General features: G+C 39.2%; 1 protein-coding gene across 3 annotated transcripts in view; it reads right to left on the bottom strand.

The window, feature by feature from the left end:
- Window positions 1–20,238, bottom strand: part of fbxl16 (F-box and leucine-rich repeat protein 16) — a 42,778-nt gene that overhangs the window by 13,835 nt on the left and 8,705 nt on the right. For 2 of the 3 annotated variants that reach the window (XM_042391557.1, XM_042391559.1), the window contains exons 1-4: window positions 14,688–14,773; window positions 10,667–11,381; window positions 1,794–2,036; window positions 293–558 (exon numbers count right to left, since the gene is read on the bottom strand). In XM_042391557.1, the coding sequence (XP_042247491.1) occupies window positions 293–558; window positions 1,794–2,036; window positions 10,667–11,381; window positions 14,688–14,701 (1,238 nt within the window). In that variant the 5' untranslated portion in view covers window positions 14,702–14,773. Of the gene's footprint in view, window positions 1–292; window positions 559–1,793; window positions 2,037–10,666; window positions 11,382–14,687; window positions 14,774–20,238 lie in introns of those variants that run through there. The other variant, XM_042391558.1, reaches the window with a different exon arrangement.

Raw genomic sequence — 20,238 nt, forward strand, 5'->3', positions numbered from 1 at the left:
CCTCCTGGAAGGTGGCATTGGCGGTGAAAGTGTAAAACAGCAGTGATATTGTCTGCTGTCCCAATTAGCTAGTTAGCTCCCATGCTAAAGACAAGCTGGGTTATGCTAACAGCAGATCCATTTGCGGCAGGCTATTCCAACCAGGAGAATTAAAACTTAAGATCTGAATGACCGATAACTAAAATCTTTCACTATGTTAAAACATATGGATAAAACAACCATCGGATCGATCTGACCAGGATCACCCTATTACACACCTTGCAAAACCACAGGATCACAAACACACTCTGACCTGTCCAGCACCAGTTCTTCCAGTTTATGTAGATCACAGGCAATGTACTCCAGGGCCATGTCAGTGATCCGAGGACACCAAGACAAGTCCAGGCTGCGGAGCTTACGCAGGTTCTCAGCCACCAGTTCCACACCATCATCAGTGATCTTGGAGCAGCCAGAGAGGCTGAGGGCGGTCAGGTTGGGGAGGCTGTGCACCATGTTGACTACACCATGATTGGTGATCTCCCAGCAGGAGTGAAGCCGCAGAGTGTGGGTGGTGTAGCCCTGTGGGTGGAGGGTAATTTTAGGTTATTTGATTAAGTAAGTGAATAAAAAGACATCAGTAACAGCTTAATTATTATAAGGATGGCATTGAAAAAATTTATTTCTGGATGGCTTTTTTTGGCCTCTTTTAACTTTTAAATATTCTGCACTTGTGGCACCAGGTAAAGTTGCTAGCTGCCACCTCGTTCTTTTTTTTCCATTTACAAGCCATCAACCTTCAACCTTGCTTTATCAGTTCAGAACATGAATACAGGCTCAATACCAACATCAGAGATCTTCCACCCTCTGCATCTTCATCTAACGTGGACCCTGACAAGTTTAAATACTTACAGGTTGTTGTCAGACCTTTTTAAGCTAAATGTCATTTCTCTCTTGAATCAAACCATCCTATGATCATCACTCAGATTGGAATATGTTCATAAATACATACAATTCTATGTTTTATCCACAAGTGCTTTATGGCCAATCAACATATTATGTTAATTTGGAATTATAGCTCTGTTCATAGTTACTACATCCCCTTTACACACATAGCCTTACAATATAATGCAAGACACACACTACAGCCTTAAAGTCGCATCATTGATGTATAGGCGACTTGGGGCCAGTGGAACACGCTGAGGACACAATATTGACATAGTATCACCTCATAAAGTGGGTATTACAACATAGGGTTTATATTCATCTGATGAATATTCACTCTCCTTTCACTTTTGGTTTGGTCTCCACCAACTCCTGAGAGAAATATCTGACTCTTTAGCTGCTAAATGTTTCACTATGTTCACCAGTTAGTCACTAACTGTGTCTGTATGCCGTGTGGTGCTGGGCAGGTGGTGTACAGTGGGTTTAGCAGAGCATTTTCACTGAAAACAGCTTCATAGATGTGAGCTTAGTTTGCGCCAAAACTAAAAACTGAGCTAAAATAGGCTAAAAGCTCTGTAGAGCTGAGGGGAACTGTGGAGTTGGTGATAATTCTCTGTGAAATTGTTACTATGAGTGTCCCTCATGATTATATTAGTACAACTTTAATTAATAAGAAAATTGTCTACAAGTTCATTTGTTTTGCTTCTACCAAACCAAGTGTTTTGTTTTTAGTGTCCTTTTTATTACTAGGATTATGCTTATTAATAATAGGGATAAGAACATTTACTTTATAAAAAAATACATATATTGTGCGTCAACTCGAGAACAGAACAGTATAGTACCTAGCTGGTTTCCTTATTTTGACATCCTACCTGTTTGGCTGTGAAGTAGGCCATGGCTGTGTCAGTGACGTGGTAGGCCTGCAGGCTCAACTCTGATAGGTTGGGCAGGAGCTGTGAGATAGCAGCGATGGCGTCATCCGCCACATTGATGCAGTCACTGACGCTGAGTGAAGTTAACCGGGCATTCAGACTGGACCACAGGCCGGCCTCCGTGAAGTCATTGCAGCCTGACAGTTCAAGGTGCATCAAGCCTTGCATTTGCTCCAACATGACCTGCAACACAAAAGCCATCAGTCTGAATCACAGCTGCTAAAATGTGGTTGCAGAGAGATAGGCTATAGATAGACAGTACCTGACTTATCAGAAAAGCAGCAGCCTTCTGTTTAACTACAATATTTTATAATGACAGTTGATTTAACACAGGAACTCTATCTAAAGTTAGTGTCCACAGTTGTACAATGTTCTATTCAGCAACTCTAGCTGTATTCACAACCATTTTTTTCCAGTCACTATAATAATTAATTTATAATTTAATTGAGTTGAAATACTCAGAGCAGTATGAGTCAGCATATCTGTGTGTGAACACGCTTGATGTCATATTAATTACAGTGTAAATACCAGCGAAAAGGTGGGTGTATACTGGACACCATTTGCTGTCACTGAGGGCTGGAGCCCAACTTTTGGTCTAGGCAGATCAGAATGAGTGATCGATCTATCTACCTACCAGAACCGACTAGTTACCCACCATTATCTCTAAATCAATTCCAGACTCACAACTCAACCCATGTACAAACAATACCCAGTAGTCACACTTAAAAAATCATGGGCAGTTACTTTGGATTGATACACTTATAGTGGTACAGATGAAAATGTCTTTTTTGTTTGTTTGTTTGTTTGTTTGCATTCTCCTGTTGAATCTGACCTGCAGATTGCCCACATCAATTAATTTTAACTATATGCATACCCAAACGTTTATATGCATTTTGACCTCTGGGCATTTTTGAATAACAAACCATTTTGGTGAGTACCTGTTGCCAATCTTGTTCAGGACTCTGTTCCAAAGCACTCAGTCATTAACAGTCATGGTGTAGTCACAGAACTGAAATTTAAGCTATCTTGGAGCAGTGTTAGGACCTTAGTCAAAATATTACATGTTCAATGATCTTGTATTTAAAGTTGTCCATCTTTTAATTCCTTTCCAAACTTTTTCTGATCCATTTATGTTGGCACTGACTGATTTCTTTTAAAGATGGTTGCCTATGGGTAACATTTTTAGTTTCATCAAGTGTTCATGGTTTATTCCAAAAAGGGCAAACACAGATTTTCAGTGGATGCAAAGTGAGACATTTGCTTTGGAATGCAGCATATCTGTTTGCAGCATTGTTTACCCATATGGTCTTAGTTTCTGGTGTAATTAACTATTTAAACTTTGACTAATTGCTTTGCAGGGGATAATTATTTATTATTTATATAGACTTTTTTGTAGTATTGTCTACATTCACTCTCATGTGGAGGTAATGAAAGGAGTAGGAGGTAATGAAAGGTATGTAATGAAATAATATCAGCTCAATAGTATACACAATAACAAAGTTCATAGCAGCTCAATGTGATTTATTATTATATTTTATTCACAGATTAATTCTGGTTGTTTCTACTTCAGCATCTCCTGAACAGACGTTTCACACTACACACTAAAGGGCATAATCCTTCCCTTTTTTTCATCAATTGCAAAAATGGAAAGTGGAAGCAAATGGAAATAATTCATTAATAAAAACAGAATTTCCATCAGAGAAGAGTGAGAGCTGCTGACTGGTGACTATGACATGATTCTGTTGTTATACTGATGAAAATAGTGCTGTGGATGTACATTATGCTGAATTTAAAAAGTGAGCTGTCATGATTTATAACTTTATTAGTCTTTATTTATTCATCCTACCCCATGGTGTCCATGGCCTTGGATGTTCTTTGAGATTCTGCCATTATTTGAATATTGGCTTTTATATGAGAATTTACGGAGGGCTACTGAAGTCAGTGCCATCACTAAGGATATGTTGAGCTATAGGACTTGGTTTTACAATCCTGTATTATAATCGGCAATCATTCTTTGAGTGGAGGGTAGAGGTAAACACTTCACTGGGGTCATCAGGTGGGCACCTTCCTTCCTTGGTGTTTTGTTGATAGGCCCACACAGCAACAGAGCTTCAAGAGGATCAGTCGAGTCCGGGTTTCTTCTGTCAATGTTTCAGTCCTGTTTATGCGGACTATAAATCATAACCAGCAGCAACAGAATTTCAGGAGGATCAGTTGAGTCCAGGTATCCTTTGTCAATGATTTAGTCCTATTTATGCAGACTATAAATCATAACCAGCTGTTAGGCCTCAACCATAGGGTCAGACAACGGCAGGCCTACATGTAAACTCTGAAGCCTGACCATGAGGCCACCTTTGTCCTGTAACCCCTGAAACAAAAGAGCAGTGCCAAAATGCTGCTCTCACAGACTCCATCTCCCAGCTTGCTTTTACAGTTCACACCTTGGTTTGAAATCTGGGATGCCCCAAACTCATGTCTCTCATTGGCAGAGATGCACCAACACCACCGGGAGTCATGGCAATGCAGTCAATTTACTAAAGGAGGAAACCCTGTGCATGTGTAATTCCCCTCGCCAAGTTTGAAGAGCCTCCCCTTGCTGGGCAAGCTGAGACTTCGCCCCGTGTTCACCCGAACACAATCACCGGAACCAAGAGACAGACTGCTGCTGCAACCCAGTGCTCTCAATTTGCCTGCAGAGGGGAGAAAGGATTTCTCCACAGAGACAAAGGACTGCCTATGTGCCTCTCTCATCTTTAACTGAGTTGACTCTGCTGTTTTCTCCGCAACACCCGCCGAAGATCAGCTGCCGTCAAACCCGCCGACAGAGCAAGAGAACGGCCCCATCAGCATCCCAGCCAGACCTGAAAGACAGACTGAAACACACACCCTACTCACTTTCTGAAGTGACCAAATAAGAGGCATCTGGGCAGAGACAGTGTTATATTGTGTGTTGTTAGCTCTTAGCTTTTTAAGCTTTATTGCTTGTATTATTATTGTGTGAATTGATGGACCACCAAGTCCTTTTGCCTGCTTTACTCTGAGGAGTAGTTAAAGTTTGCTTAGTTGTGTTCACCACGCTAGACTGTCTTGTGTTTGTCCCACTCAGGACTGCTGTGTTTGTGTCACCATGAGTGAGAAAGTAAGTTGTTTGTTGATCGAAAATCAGACGTGCGTTACAGACTACCACCCGTACGCATACTCTCTGTGGGCAACCGCTTCTCTCCCCCCACAGTTGCAGGACTCTGTTTAGAGTCAGCTTTCCCTCCTCTTTCTTTCCCTCTCTTGCTACTAACTTGTTTGATAAATTGAATTGGGTGAGTGCAGCGACGCTGACTCCCAGGCAGTGCCATCTTGCTATTGTCTAACCAAAATACCGTGGTCACATCCGCCATTTGGTTCTTGTGTGACGTGACTTCCTCCCATAGTCACGTCCACACATAAGCATACACACACGCACACACACACACACACACACACACGCTCGCTCCCACTTGCATGTGTTCTCACTGTACATAGCTGTTGTTATCACTTAGGTAGAATTAGATTTTAGGATAGTGATTTATTGATCAAAGCATCGACTAACTTTGTTAACTCTGTTATTGTATAATAAACATATTTAAAGAGAAGTCTTCTGTGATAATTGTACTAATTTATTGTGAAAAGTGGCTGATTGAGAGAGGCAGAGCTCGAACTCAAACCTTCTTCGTTCACCTGTGAATGTTGGTGTCCCTCAGATATTGGCATTCTAGGTGAACTCTTTCAATGAGACTACCTCACTGTCTGGTTATTGGTCCCGGTTTCTGGGTGGTGCCCCATTACTATTAATTCATATTCATAATTTTATTCATTTTAATAATTAAAAACTATCTCTGATAATTATTGGAGTATATTGGAGTACTGTATTGGAGTACTGTAGAACTGTATTGGAGTACATCAGCTTTTTGCGTTCATATGCTTCACCAACTGCATCCTCCCATGGCACCATCAGTTCTAGGGTGAACAGGGCCTCTTGTAAGGCTGACCATAGGATCAGATCCGGCCTAAGGCTGGTTGTAATGATCTCTGATGGGAAGCTGAGCCTCTGATCTCGATTGACCTTCATCCTCCAGGCCCGGGCTGTATCCAGTAGACTCAATTCTTTTCTTGCAGTTGACCTCTTAGGTACCTTCCCTGCTGGTACAAAGGCCGTGGTATTTGAGAAGCCATGGGTCGGGGGAGAAAGGGCACTGTTGTTAGTCCTCCTTTCTTCCAGCACTATTAGCAGTTGCTGAAGGACCTGGTTGTGCCTCCAGGTGTAGCGTTTTTGGGTGAGGCTGGTCTTGCAGCTGGTGAGCATATGCCTTAGGGTTGCTGTTTGCTGGTGTGCAAAGGGAATGATGGGTCTGATGATGAAGTAATGTATTCCTCTTTCCATTTCCCAAAGATCCTTCCAGGCAAGCTTACAGTACAGTTCAAGGTTTTCCCATCTTGTCTGCTGGCCCTGTTTTGCCTGTGAGACTGCCTTTGTACATCATTCTGCCTCCTCCTGCTACCATATCTCTTACCACCTGCTCCCTATTTGTGCCTAGCCCAAAGCCACCTCTTCCATGCTGCACTTGGCCCAAAATATCTCCAAGCCTGAGAGTGGATTTCGCCTGCTGCAATGCCTCAGATAGGTTCCATTTTCTGCCTGCTGCCACTCTGTGAGCTGCCGCCTATGGCATCCTGAGTTTCTGTCAGGGTCATGTCCAGCCTTACCTTGGAACATTTAAATTCTTCAGTAAGGCTAGTGATAGGCAGTTCCAGAGCCCCATTCCAATACAACTTGACATTGCTGAGGCATCATGGGAGTTTGAGCCATTTCTTTATATATGTACAGACTGTTCTCTCCCGCCTCTCAACTTTGGTGATGGGAACCTCATACATCATCAGAGGCCACATCAGAAGGGAGAGCAATCCAATCTGCAGGCACAAAAGTTTCAACTTACCTGAAGTAGAGTCTTGTCTATGTTAGCAAGACCTTTGATGGTTTCTTCCTCCAATTGCTTATTCTGGTCTGAGTCCTTAAGGCTTGCATTGTACCACCATCCTCAGCTCTTGACTGGCATCTCTGATACCATTGGTATAGGTGCTTGCTGAACCTAAACTTCATGTTATGTTGGAATTAAGTCGCCAGGAGTCGCTTCGTACATGTGATGGTTGTGGTCAGAGTGGTAATGTCATCCATATAAGTGCAGATGGGAGGAAACTATAGTCCGAACTGCAGGCGTTCTCCTCCTACCACCCATTTGGATCCTTTGATGATGAGTTCCATGGCCAGGGTAAAGGTTAGATCCAAAAGCATTGGCCAGGTTGAGGAATGCAACATGAAGATCTCTTTCTTCCATTTTTGCACAGCTTTCTCGACTTCACTGCATTTCGGAGGGCTGTTGTTACACTGGTGTTCTGGTTGAGGAATGGGTGGCATGTCAGGAGGTATGTCCCTCTGTTCATGTCTCTGGTTGTCTGTGTATATTGATTTCAAATGATCCTCAAGTTCCCTCTTTGACACTTGGAGTGCTCCACTCTTCTCCTTTGTGAACAGCCCTTTCACAAATCTGAATGGATCCTTGTAGAATGATGTTCTTGCCTGCTCCTTCTTCTGGCATTGAATTCTGAGGTTTTCTGCCCTCTGTAGTCTTACCAGGCATTCTTAGGTCTGTTTGCAGGAGGTTGATTCCCTCCCTCTCCTCTATTGAACCTTTCCTCCATTGCTTCCTCAAGTCCCTTCTCTCCTTGACTAGGCACTCGATTTCTCATTGCCTTCTGGATTTGGTCGAGGTTGTTGTTTTATTCTTCCTTGGGTCTCTTGCTCCAAACCTTTCTACCCCATATTCATAAATCAGGTTGCTCATCCTCTCCAGCTTCTTCTCTACTGTTCCTTGAAGTCCCTCCAGGATCTTGCTCAGCATTGCCTTGACCATTTCCCTCTCTTTTTGATGCAGGACTTTGGCCACTTCACATTTGGCTGTATCTTTGTATTGGTTCCAGGTTTTCGGGTGTCATGGATGAATTATCATCCTCTACAACTGGGATATTGATGTGCAGTGCACTGTGGGTTGTGTCTTGCTGCTGAGCTTCACTCAACTGACTCAAACCTTCTCTTAGGAGATACTGATCGATGCAAGGTCCCAGTCTTACCAGCTTCAGGTATTTCATCCGGCCCTGGTATATTCTTAGGCCACGGGGTAATGTTACCTTGGACCAGCCACAGCTACATGTTTGGAGCTCGTGTCCTACAGCTGTTGTTTCTGTGCCAATTATGTGATTCGTTGTCATTTCCGTTCCTGTGTCTGTGTCCAAAGAACTAGTTAAACATTTAAAAAGATGATGATGAAGGATGCATATTATATATATTGTGTTTTGACACATAAATACTGGGTATATAGATATTATTACCCTTTAGACGGGTTTTGTTTATTATTTGGTGATATACTTGTATCTTAAATTTGGACATTCAGCAGCACAAGTGTTTCTTGTTATACTTTTGAGTTTTCTTTTTACACTCATTTTAATAAACCTCTAATTATATTACAAACTGTGGGTCTCCATACTCTCAGAGCATGGACACTATTCTAAAATATTGTGCTGACAAACTAAAACCTACATTTTTTTAAAAAACACAATTTTGTTCCCTTTCTCATCCTTTCTCAAATGGAAATCTTCCATTTAAGGTGCAACAAAATGGTAATGCACAAATCAGCACCCTACAACAGGAAAGTCCATATATAGATCATGCAGCCAACAATTCTAGCTTTCTCCATAGCAACCATCCACTCATCCCAGAATAGCAGCCTAGCCTAGCAGGTATGAAGAGCCATCTGAGAAACACTCTGCCAGCATTATGCCTCTTTTGTTCCTAGCAGTGGAATATGACAGCATAAAGGCAGAGCTAATAAAAACTGAAGTAAATGAAAATCAGAATGTCTTCAAATTTTGGCTACTGCTGTCTAACATGCTCTGTTATGTACCATAACACAAACAATGAGCTACATAATGTCCAAACAAATCCATTTATAGACAAGCTAACAATCAAAACCAGAAAATGGATAATAAGAATGATAATTCATGTATGTGAACCACACAAATAATATTTGAAATTAATATAAAGTATTAATCTTCTCTACCTAATCATTTTTGTGGTTTCAGTCTATAATTGTTGCAGGTCCTCCCCTGTGTGCCCCCACAAATATAATCAACTGTCATCCCAATAGTGATGGCACTGACCTGTGTACCATAAATTCTCAAATAAAAGCCAGTATTCAAAAAATGACAAAGCCTCAAATAATTGGGTGGTCACTAATAAAGACCAGTAAAAAAAAAAAAACACTGAGGAGGAGTGAAATTACCTGTGCTTTAATGGCTCAAAGTTAAATTCAACATAATGTCCATTTCCACAGCACTGGTTCCAACAGTGCAACAGAGCCATGTTACACTCACCACTCTGCCGCTCTCACTTTCTCTTTTTAACACTAAGAGCATATCTCATTCCCTAATTATTCCCAGTCACATCTCCTTCCCACTGTTTTTGCGATTGGTGTTAAGCTAGCACTTCCTGTATATTTCAAATTAAAAGCCTACCAGGACAGGGAGGCTTTGAGCTGCTGGAATGTTTTAAGGTGAAATATCTGTGCCGGAAGTTGATGTGCTGAGTTTCATTGACTTAGCAAAGAGAGCAAAAAAAAGGCACACTGGAAGGCTACTGTATTTGTAAAAACAGAAAGTGAGAGCAGCAGAGTGGTGAGTATGTTATGACACTCTTGTTGTACTGATGGAATCAGTGCATTGGAAATGTAGATTATGTGAGAGAAAATCAAACAGTAGGCCATTCTTTGATGTATTTCTTGTATATATCACACGTTAGTGTTTAGTGTTATTTTGTTGTTCCACACCTGTTCCAAATGCCTTCATGCTGTGTCTATTCTAAACTTGCTGTGTAAAATGAGACAGTTGAGTGTTTAACAGTTAGTTTAGGCTGTCTTAGTTGGTGATAGGAGTAAATTATAGTTTTGTGGATTTTTATGTCTCTCTAATGTGTTGATTTGACAAGCCTTTAGAGGACAGTGTTGTTTGTTCTTAATTTATTATGGTAGCAATGTTATTTTGTGATGCTACTTGGTCCATGCTTGTGTGCTGTCATATATTGTCGTGAAGAAATATTGTTTCTAAGTATCTATATATAACCTGTAAGGTTAACTATAGATGTATCAAATTCTGCACAGCAGTATGTAAAGGACTGACTGAGTGCCAACTTCTCAGACAAAGAAAAGATAGCTAGGTGGTATGTATCTTTGTCTCCAGAAATATGATGCATTATACTTCTGATTGTACCACTTGATTACATTATTTCATAACCTGACAATGCTCTCCTTGTGTGTTTATTGAGTGATCAAGCAATTTTCTACTACAATTATACCAAATTTATCAAGGCAATGTTGAGTTTGCATCAACAGCGAATTAAAAACATAGAAGATTAGAAAACAGGGAGCCATCAATAATCATATAAAACAGGGGAAATAAGTCATACTTCTGTGGCTCTTTTCACAAATAATCATAACATATAGATGGCTGCTCTGAACTGTTGCTGAACAGTTCCACTACTTTGTTACCTAGATGGCTGCTGAGACTGCAAGCTTTCTCAAAAAGGAGACCTGCCACAGCTCTGAGTATAATTAGGAATGCTCTAATCTCCCAGGTACTCTCTACTCCCACCATGTGTAATTTAGAATCATCTCCAACATCAGGGATATTTTTATCCAGTAAACTCTGTCTTTTCCAAACACATCCAGTCTTACCTCCAATCCGGCATCTGTGATGGTGGACCTCTTGAGGCTGACTGAGCGAACACCCTTCTTGGAGAGCGGGTAGTTGTCAATGAACTCACAAATGTCCAGGTCTGACACGCCCACTAAGCAGAAAGACTGGAAGCCACGCAGTGCAAAGGCCTGTAGACTGACAAACTCCTTCTCCCCATTGGGCAACAAGGTATATAGCTCCTTGGCATGCAAGATGGGTGTCACACCCTCCCAGAACTTGGGCTGATACAACACCTTGCGCCATGTCTTGCATACCTGTGCCAACACACATTTTTCAGCTGTGGTGAAGTACCAGAGCAGTCGGTTGAGCAGCTTCTCATCCAGGACAAGTTGGCGCTCCAGCAGCATGGGCTTGGGTAGAGTGAGGGGGGGTAGTTGACGAAGGGATGGCTTCAGGCCCACCAGAGGCTTTCCAGGCTCCAGGTCAGGGCCCAAGAGGGAGGCTGCTGAATGGGGCATGCCAGGGCCGTCCAGGTGGTGGTGGTGGTGGTAGGGAAGGGAGGATGGTGGAGGAGGCAGGATAGAGGGCACCGAGGAGGACTGGCACAGACGGTTCTTGGCAGCAGGTGTGCCCTTGGTGATACTTGCACTGCCCAGACCGTTGGGCTGGCTGGGGGGCAACTTCACCATACCGTTGCGAGTCACGCAGGGAGACTTCAGCTCGCTGGGAGTGGACATGTTCAACATTGGGAACCTGGTGAAAGAAGACAGATTCACAGTGCACTGTTAAACTTGGAGAAAGATGAAGAAGTTTACAGGGTGTGTAAACAATTAGTAATTAATTAATTTAATAAAGATTTATTTATCTGCTTTGGAACTATGACAACATTCATAATAAACAAGCAAACATTTTGCTCACAACTAGTGACATAGCTAAACAAAAATCCATGTTTAATTCAAGATGAGTATTTACAGAGATGTCATATGAAGTGTGTTTAGTCAAAATCCTCTGTCTTTAACTAAACCTATCCAGAGCAAAAAGTTAAATGACAAACTTACACATATCAAGCACAGTGTGCAGTGTGATAACAGACACTCCAACACACTGCATCGTAGGATGATGGAGGACGATTTATATACATTTCCACAAACTTCTGTACATTAGCATACATATGTTGTCTTTAGGATCTCTACTGGGATATAAAACTAAATGAAATCATTTGAGTTTTGTGCTTTGTAACAATTCTGTGCTAAACACATTTTTGTAGACCAGGGTTTCCTCAGGAAACTGATTAGCAGAGTTGGTATGGTGAACAGCCCAGCCACCTTCCTGTACACTCCAAATGTCTATACAGTTCTCTGGTGGAACTGATGAAAGTAGTGTAAGAAGAATGTATACTATTAGTATAGAGCTACTGACTATACAAGTCCAGCTGGTGAATATCAGACTTCAAAATAAGCTGACATACTGAACATACAGATAGAACAGTGGAGGAATACAGTCAATTTTGCTGCAGGACAGGTTGGAGAAATTTCTATGGGAGTTTTAATCATTTCTTTTTGTTTTGTTGTCTATTTTTATTTATTTATTTTTGCTATTGAAATCAATTCTAACTGTTGTGAATTCAAGCTGACTCCAGCTGCCATCCAACTTAAAGGAGCAGTATTACTTTGTAATTAGGGTTAAGTGGAAAGTAGGGATGGTGTTGAAAGCATTTTATCAAAATCCAAATCCAGTATCAAATCCACTACATCTCAAAGATTTCTTAACACTTCTTGTTGGCTGAGAAGGTGCACACTCGATCTGAAAATGAGATGAGCAGCATAATATATGAAATGTCAACTTATGTATCTGACACATTCAACTAACAACTGGAGCCTACTGCACTTCAGCAGCTACTGAAAGTCCTGATTCACAACTATGAAGCTGATCAGATTCAAATACTGATCTGATCTAACTCAAAGTTTAACTGGGGGATTTTTAAAGTGACATTAAGTGATCAGCTGATCAATTGTCTAGAGAAGAGTCTCCACTCTGTGAAGCTACAAAAATACTCATTTGGTGGTGTTTCAGATTGATGTGCCTTTACTCACAAACAATCTTTGTGTGTGTGCAGACAGCAGCTGCAGAGAGCAACAAACATTTTAGTTTAGCCGTTACTGAATTAACCTTAATTAGTTACAGCTGATTTAATCTGCTGCCAGTGATGTCAGTTATTTTAACCAGAGACAGCGACACTTTGTTGATGAGAGTGAGGACAGATAAAGGGTTTGATATGAGATTTGCTAGTGTCGGAGCATAATTAATTGCCATCTGGAAACCGGATCCAATTTGGAACCGGCTATAGGAACCATCTCTGGCGATATCGTGATATATGAGACCATGTGACGATATACATTTCTCTGAGATTTCGCCACACTGTTTATACCTTTATATTTCCCCATTTGAAATCTGTAGAGGTATTATAAAGCTGTGTCAAATATTGTGAATCAGTGAGCAGGTATGCTTTATGGCACAACTTGATTGATATGATTTTTGCATTAATGTGAAGTACCTTGATTTCTCAGTTTTTTATTCACTGATTTATCAAAAACCAGACATTTCCCAGCTATTTATTTTCTCTGCAAATGTTTTGTCAATTTGACAAAATAATCTTAACTCAAAGTCCATGTTTTATCCAGGAATTTCAACCACATCTCACCAAGTTCCTACTATATACTTCATACTTACTTATTACATTTTCTCCATAACAACTGAGCAAACTTCATCTAATGATGAAGACTGTGAGATACAGCTAACAGTCTTGTTCCCCTGATGATACAGGTCTGGAAAAAATTGAGTTAAATTGTTTTCTTTAATATCGTGCCAGGAAAAATAGATGAAAATTAGCTTCTTAGGCTAGCTCTGGCTCATGTACAGTTCTTTTTTCTGTTGATGTCCCTGTCAAATAAATAAAATAAAATAAAATAAGTAGCCCTTGAGTTAAGATGTATTCTGTCAAACTATGTATTTTAAAGGTCTAAAGAGACATTTAATTCTAATGTTTGATTTCTCAGAAATCTACATAATGATGTGAAATTGAAAATACATAATATAAAGGGTTATGAATATATTTCCTATTTATTTTGTCTGACCAACAATGAAAACAAGTATTACATTTATGATTATATAAAACAGAAAAGTAACAGATCCTTACAGTTGAGCGGGACATATGACAAAATATTTGGTTTTATACCCAAAAAAATAAAATAAAATCTTAATAATCAATGATAAAACTGTAATCTAATTTTTCATATATTATTATCAGAAATGATAAAGAAAAATAATAAAGAAAAGCAGTTTTCAATCAGCTGAGTCAAAATGTTGCAACTATCATCAGCATGCTGTTTGAATAGGCTGCTTCTCCTTTGTTGTTTGCATTTAACAGAGCTGAACGGTGTATCCAAGTGAAAACACATCATAGTGTAAATGAAAGCTGTGGCTCATGGCCCCATCTAGCCTGTTCTCTGTGATCTCACTGTATCAGCAGCAGGAGGACAGCTCACAGGCTCAAACCGCTCAGTTATGTAACACCCTGACTATAGGGCTTCACACACAACAGCATCCTTCTGTCCCACTCTACTGACACAACCAGCTGTGCTATTTACACCTGCTACATCCATGCACACATACATCCACTCATCTATACACACTGTCTATGAGTTCTCAAGAGCACTTTTCAATATAACCACATCTGGCAGCATTTTACATTTGATGATTTTAAAGTATTTGTTGTCGGTCCCTTAGCAGATGGAGACTGGCTCTGACTCTGCCTCCCCTGTCGCATCACCGAGGTTCCTCCATTACATAATACAGCAATGTTGTCAACTAAGCCGGCTAAAGCAAGCACCCGTGAAGCATTTAAAAAGGCAGACATATTTCAGAACAATGACGGGCTAACCCTTTACAGAACAGATGAAAATATTCACTCAGATGTCAGAAGTCAGGCTAACATATTTCACAAGATTTCACCAAATCCTAAGGTAACAAATGCACAGTCACAGCAAAATCTATATTTACCATTCCTCCGTCATGTGGCTGTGGTACTGTCTCTGTCAGGAGGTGGGATGCTGAAGAATCTGCAGGCTCTGATGCCTGTGATTCACCACAGTCAACAATAACAGGATATCCGGCACTTCACAATAAAACCATCATCTCCATAAATCTACACTGTAAACTACACTGTACACACACTACACACTACACTGTAAAAACCAAGGCTTGGAAATGTTTACTTTAATGTTAAATTTGATTAAGCTGAACCCAATTGTTGCTTTACTAATATATAATAATAATAACCATAATAAATATAGGAAGTTATTTACTACAACTAACTGTATTTTTTTTACTTTTACGTATCCTTCTTTTCTCTAATGTACAGACAGTTACATGATGGAGGCTTTATACACATCTTATTATACATGTGTCCATAACATGATCTTCTCCCTGATCAAAATTAAAATCATGCAAACTATCATGTAGATAAGTGTCCACCTCCTCCACTCCCCCAGACTCTTTCTTTGTACTATATCAACCACAGATCTCATAATGAATCAACATCAGGGTCTGCCTGAGGGACCAGACATCACCAGTGAAAAATACATGTATTGTAACTGGGAATGAAGCCTATAGAACTTTCATCCAGCAACTGAGTTGTTACTAATTAACCTTTGTGAATTTACTCAACAATCACAGACAAAAAGGATTCTTAATTTGTGCATCTGAAAACTAAAAAATGCATTGATGTCAGCTGTCTTAACTTAGATTTAGATTTATTTGCACAAAGGATACAATAAAAATATTACACAGTAAAAAGTTATATTAAATTGTGCAGGAGAGGAAGGAAGCCCAAAGGGCTTATACAAAGTCCACCCCTTCACTTCAACAAATCATAATACATACTGAGTCATAAAACAATATAACATCAAATAGACAAAGAAACATACAGTTTCTTTGTACATACAACTTTGTACAGTGGTGGAAGAAGTACTGAGATCCTTTACTTGCATGAAAGTACCAATACAGCAATGTAAAAATACTACATTACAAGTAAAAGTCCTGCATGAAAGATCCTATTACAGTAAAAGTACATAAGTATTATGAGCTTGATGTAGTTAAAGTTGCAGTAAAAGTAGTGTTTTTTTTCCCCTCTGACTGATATATTATTATATATGACATCATTAGATTATTAATAGTGAAGCATCCGTGTTAGAGCAGCATGTTACTGTTGTAGCTGCTGGAGGTGGAGCTACTTTCAACTACTTTATATACAGTTAGCTAGTTTAGTCCAGTGGTTCCCAACCTAGGGGTCGGGCCCCTCTAAAGGGTCAGCAGATAAATCTGAGGGGTCATGAGATGATTAATGGGAGAGGAAAGAAGAAAAAACAAAGTTCTGATACACAAATCTGTTTTATTCTAATCTTTGGTTTTTGGTAAAATATTGGATCATTTGAACATTTATTGAAATGAAAGTATGTGAGAAGTTTAGAGGGAAAAATCACTATTTGGTGGAGCTGTTAACAATTCATAGACATGTGAAATGTGACCCCGACTACACACTGCTTTTTATAAAGCGTCAAAAGCCAAAAAGGTTGGAAACCACTGGTTTCATCTTTAACAATGTGTTGTATTTTAAAAGCTTGTTATATTATCCATTGTGTCAAATCTGCATCTGAAAAATAACTAAAGCTGTCAAATAAATGTAGTGGAGTAGAAAGTACAATATTTCCCTCTGAAATATAGTGGAGTGGAAGCATAAAGTAGCATCACATGGAAATACTCAAGTAAAGCACAAGTAACTCAAAATTGTACTTAAGTACAGTACTTGAGTAAATGCACTTAGTTACTTTCCACCATTGACTTTGTAGTTATTTACAATCGAAACAATCTATGTTTTTAGGAATGTATATTCATTACAACAAGGCATTCTGTTGTTGTAATCGGTAGTAAAGATATTACAATCAAACCTGAATGTAACAATAACTCTTTCTATGTGTTGTATCATTAATCTCATAATTTTGTATACATAGATTCTTTAAGAGTATCTCAAATGAAAAGTGTGTATGTACAGATGAAGAGTTGAATCCCAGAATACATTCATTTGATTATTAATTTGTTAACCTATTTAGCTTTTTCCATGTTATTTATTTTGTTATCTTTTGTAATTATTTCTTGCTTTCTTTTTATATACCTTATATAATTTGGAATGATGTTTGTATGCACAGTCATGCACCTTGTAGCTGCTGCATGATGTCATAATTATTGTTGTTACATTTCAATAAAGAAAGAGATTTATGTTTTTGGAGAAATTACACCTGTTGTCATTTGAGGAAACAAAACTGCAGACCCTCAAAGCAAGCCACACACTGTACAGTGATAACATTTTCTCAGAAAAGTGTCTACTGTACGATTTCTCTTTGATTACAGTTGCAAATCACTGTTTCTGCTGAAATTCAAACACTCATATATACTTCTTTCATTACACTCCCTCATACACAATATGAAATAATGACCATCAGCCATAGACAAAAGGAATGATGTGAGGATAAAGTACAGGGCAGGAAGACTATTTTGACATATCATTTGTGCAATTTTGGGGCAAACTTTAAGTCTGTTCTGAAAGCAGCAGTGGTGGAAGAAGTACTCAGATCTTTTACTTAAGTAAAAGTAGCAATACCACAAAATTACTCCATTATGAGTAAAATTCCTTCATTTTAGATCCTACTTAAGTACAAGTACAGAAAGTACAGAAGTGTTATCAGATCAAGATATTTAAAGTAAGAGTACTCTTTTTGGAGAAAAATTGCCCGCTGTGACTGTGACTGATAAGTTCTGCCACACAAACTTCATTTTTTAGATTTTCTCTAAACTCAACAATCCTCAAACAATTATTTATTTGGTCGAACTTTTTTTTAGTATTTTATAAGTTTATGATATATTATATCATGTACAAATTTTAATATGAAAAGTTACTACAGCTGTCAAAAAAGTTGTGGAGTTGAAAGTACACTGTCTCCCTCTGAAATGCAGTGGAGTGGAAGTACAAAGAAGCATAAAATGGAAAAATCCAAGTAAAGAACAGATACCTAAAAACTGTACTTAAGATCAGTACTTGAGTAAATGTATTTAGTTACTTTCCACCACTGGAAGGCAGGGTCAGTTCTTCCAATGAAAAAAGAATTATTGTGGAAGGGTGTCAAATTCAGCCACACTACTTCTCAGAGTGAATGTGCACATTTCACACTGAATGGCCATGTGTCAACACACTCTTTTAGACCATCTATTTAGCCTACATTTAGTAAACCCTGCTGTTGGAATGGTGATTTAACAGTGCATTAGACTCCAGCCTGTAAACAGAACAGCAGGTTAGAACTGCAGTGTAAGTTCTGTGCTTGTCAATTCACAGTAAGTACAAGATTCATACAATATGCCATGAAACATATATCCTTTATGACACTGGCTGTTTTAGGCATTATATTACAGTTCCCTCTACTTGGTAGATTTTGAAGGTGAATTTTGAAATGCTGTCAATCATTCATGAGAGTGCATTCTTTTAGATTGTCAGTTACAGTAAATCCTGGCCAGCTATTAGATCCCTTTCTTTGTAAAGAGTATTTACTCTGATGTAACATGATATCCTTTTGTAGATATGTATCATATATCTCATGTTTTTTTTTTTTTAAAGCTGACTACTCTGTCATGAGGTGCTGGAACTTATACAAGGAGACACACTTAACACACTCACATTCACACACATATCATACGCTACTGTACTTTTGACTGAGCTAACAGTCTTGTTCCCCTGATGAATCACTCTCACTGGGCTAAACAAAATTTTGTTGAAGAGCACCATTACTGTGTTTATCCCACAGAGCCTGGGGTTAAAGATGACCACAACAACATGTACTCTCCAACACAGTCTTACTACAAATAGTGATGTACGGTCTCACTGCAAATTCGGCAAAGTCAACACATGCTGTGAAACAGATCTGCATGAATCACTCCGTTCCATTATCCCCCAGTCCATCTGAATTCCATGATTCATGGAACTGCTGGTAAGACTAAATTCTACGGTGTCCCTGAGGTGCAAAACACATTGACAAATCAGAAAACACGTTTTATAAAATATAACATTTTAGAAAACACAACAACAAAACCGAAAAACAACAACATTTCAAGAAACACACAAAACTGAAAACACAACATTTTACAAAACAGAAATGTTTTAGATTGGACAGAGTCCAAGTCAGTTCAGAGTTCTTCAGATTTCAAGGTTTGGTCAACAATACTTAACAACAATCGTGGGTGTTGGCACTGTCTGGGCCAATAATTTATACATTTGTCTTGAACCTCTTACAAGGTAATTTCCTGTTTACGCTTTCTAAGACCTCTGCAGTTTTGTCTCCCATCTTGTCAGTCCTACTTCTTTTAAGTATGTTTTAAGAGTTCAAAGGGACATTGTGATATGTTGAAGGCATATTGAGAATAACATCATATGAACACCCTGTGTTGATATATCCAATTATTTCTTACATCCTTTCAAACTCAGCTTAAAATGTGTGCATTGACACTACCAAGAGGTTACAATGTGAGTACCAGGAAACAGCAAATGATGTTGACCTCTTGTCAAGAGGGTCAAGACAAAGATGTAAATAAGTGGTCCAGGCAGTGCCCATCAGCGTATCCGTGGGTGTTTACTCCCGTATAGTATGACTGACCAAACACAAATTGACTTGGGTTCTGTCCAATCTAAAACAAGAATTGTTGTCACTACCTTTTCCGTCTAGTGAAATGTTTTTGTTGTTTTCTCATGTGTTGTGCTTTCCAGTTTTGTTAATGTGTTTTCAAGGGATGTGTAGAGGGTCCAGTATTTGTATTTGTATTTGTATTTGTATTCGAATAAAAGTGGAGAGAGGCTTAAAAATCCTGTTTTTGTTTTTATTACACTTTTCATTTTAGAAAATTAAAGTATTACAATAAGTGCTCATGAATAAACTACCTTACAAAGGAGGTCCCCACACTGGGTCTCGAACTGGAGTCTCCCAGATCATAGATGACTGCACTGACTACTGAGCGAACACTTTACTCATTACCTCAATGCAGACAGACATCTACCTATTTATACACCCATAACACAGAGACAGCACAGCATGAAACGTGTAGGGAAGAACTTCAAAGGCGGTTATTGCTTTGCACTGTTCATTTACTGCCTATTTTTTACAACTTAACTTTGTGGAAAGGAGAAAGGGAGAAACAGGTTATGGAGAGTCCCTTGAGAGCACTTTGCATGTGTCAGTAGCTCAGCTTTATCTCTGGAGAACACCCTCAACTCTGGGAGTGATGTCCAAATTAGGAAATGTGTGTCATGTAGCAGGTGGATGTGACTCCCCTCTTTGAGACCTGCTGATAGACTTAACAGTGGAGAAGAGGACAGAAACTGAGATAGTGATGTAACCGACTTGTGCGCTGGTATTTTTTTTTTCTTCCGAAAAACAAATAATTTTAAAAATATTGGTATGAAACAAATATTCGTAAAAAAACACTATTTGTGCTTTTCCGGATAACGTATTTG

The sequence above is a fragment of the Thunnus maccoyii genome, chromosome 18 (assembly GCF_910596095.1).
Source record: "Thunnus maccoyii chromosome 18, fThuMac1.1, whole genome shotgun sequence".
Classification (NCBI taxonomy): domain Eukaryota; kingdom Metazoa; phylum Chordata; class Actinopteri; order Scombriformes; family Scombridae; genus Thunnus; species Thunnus maccoyii.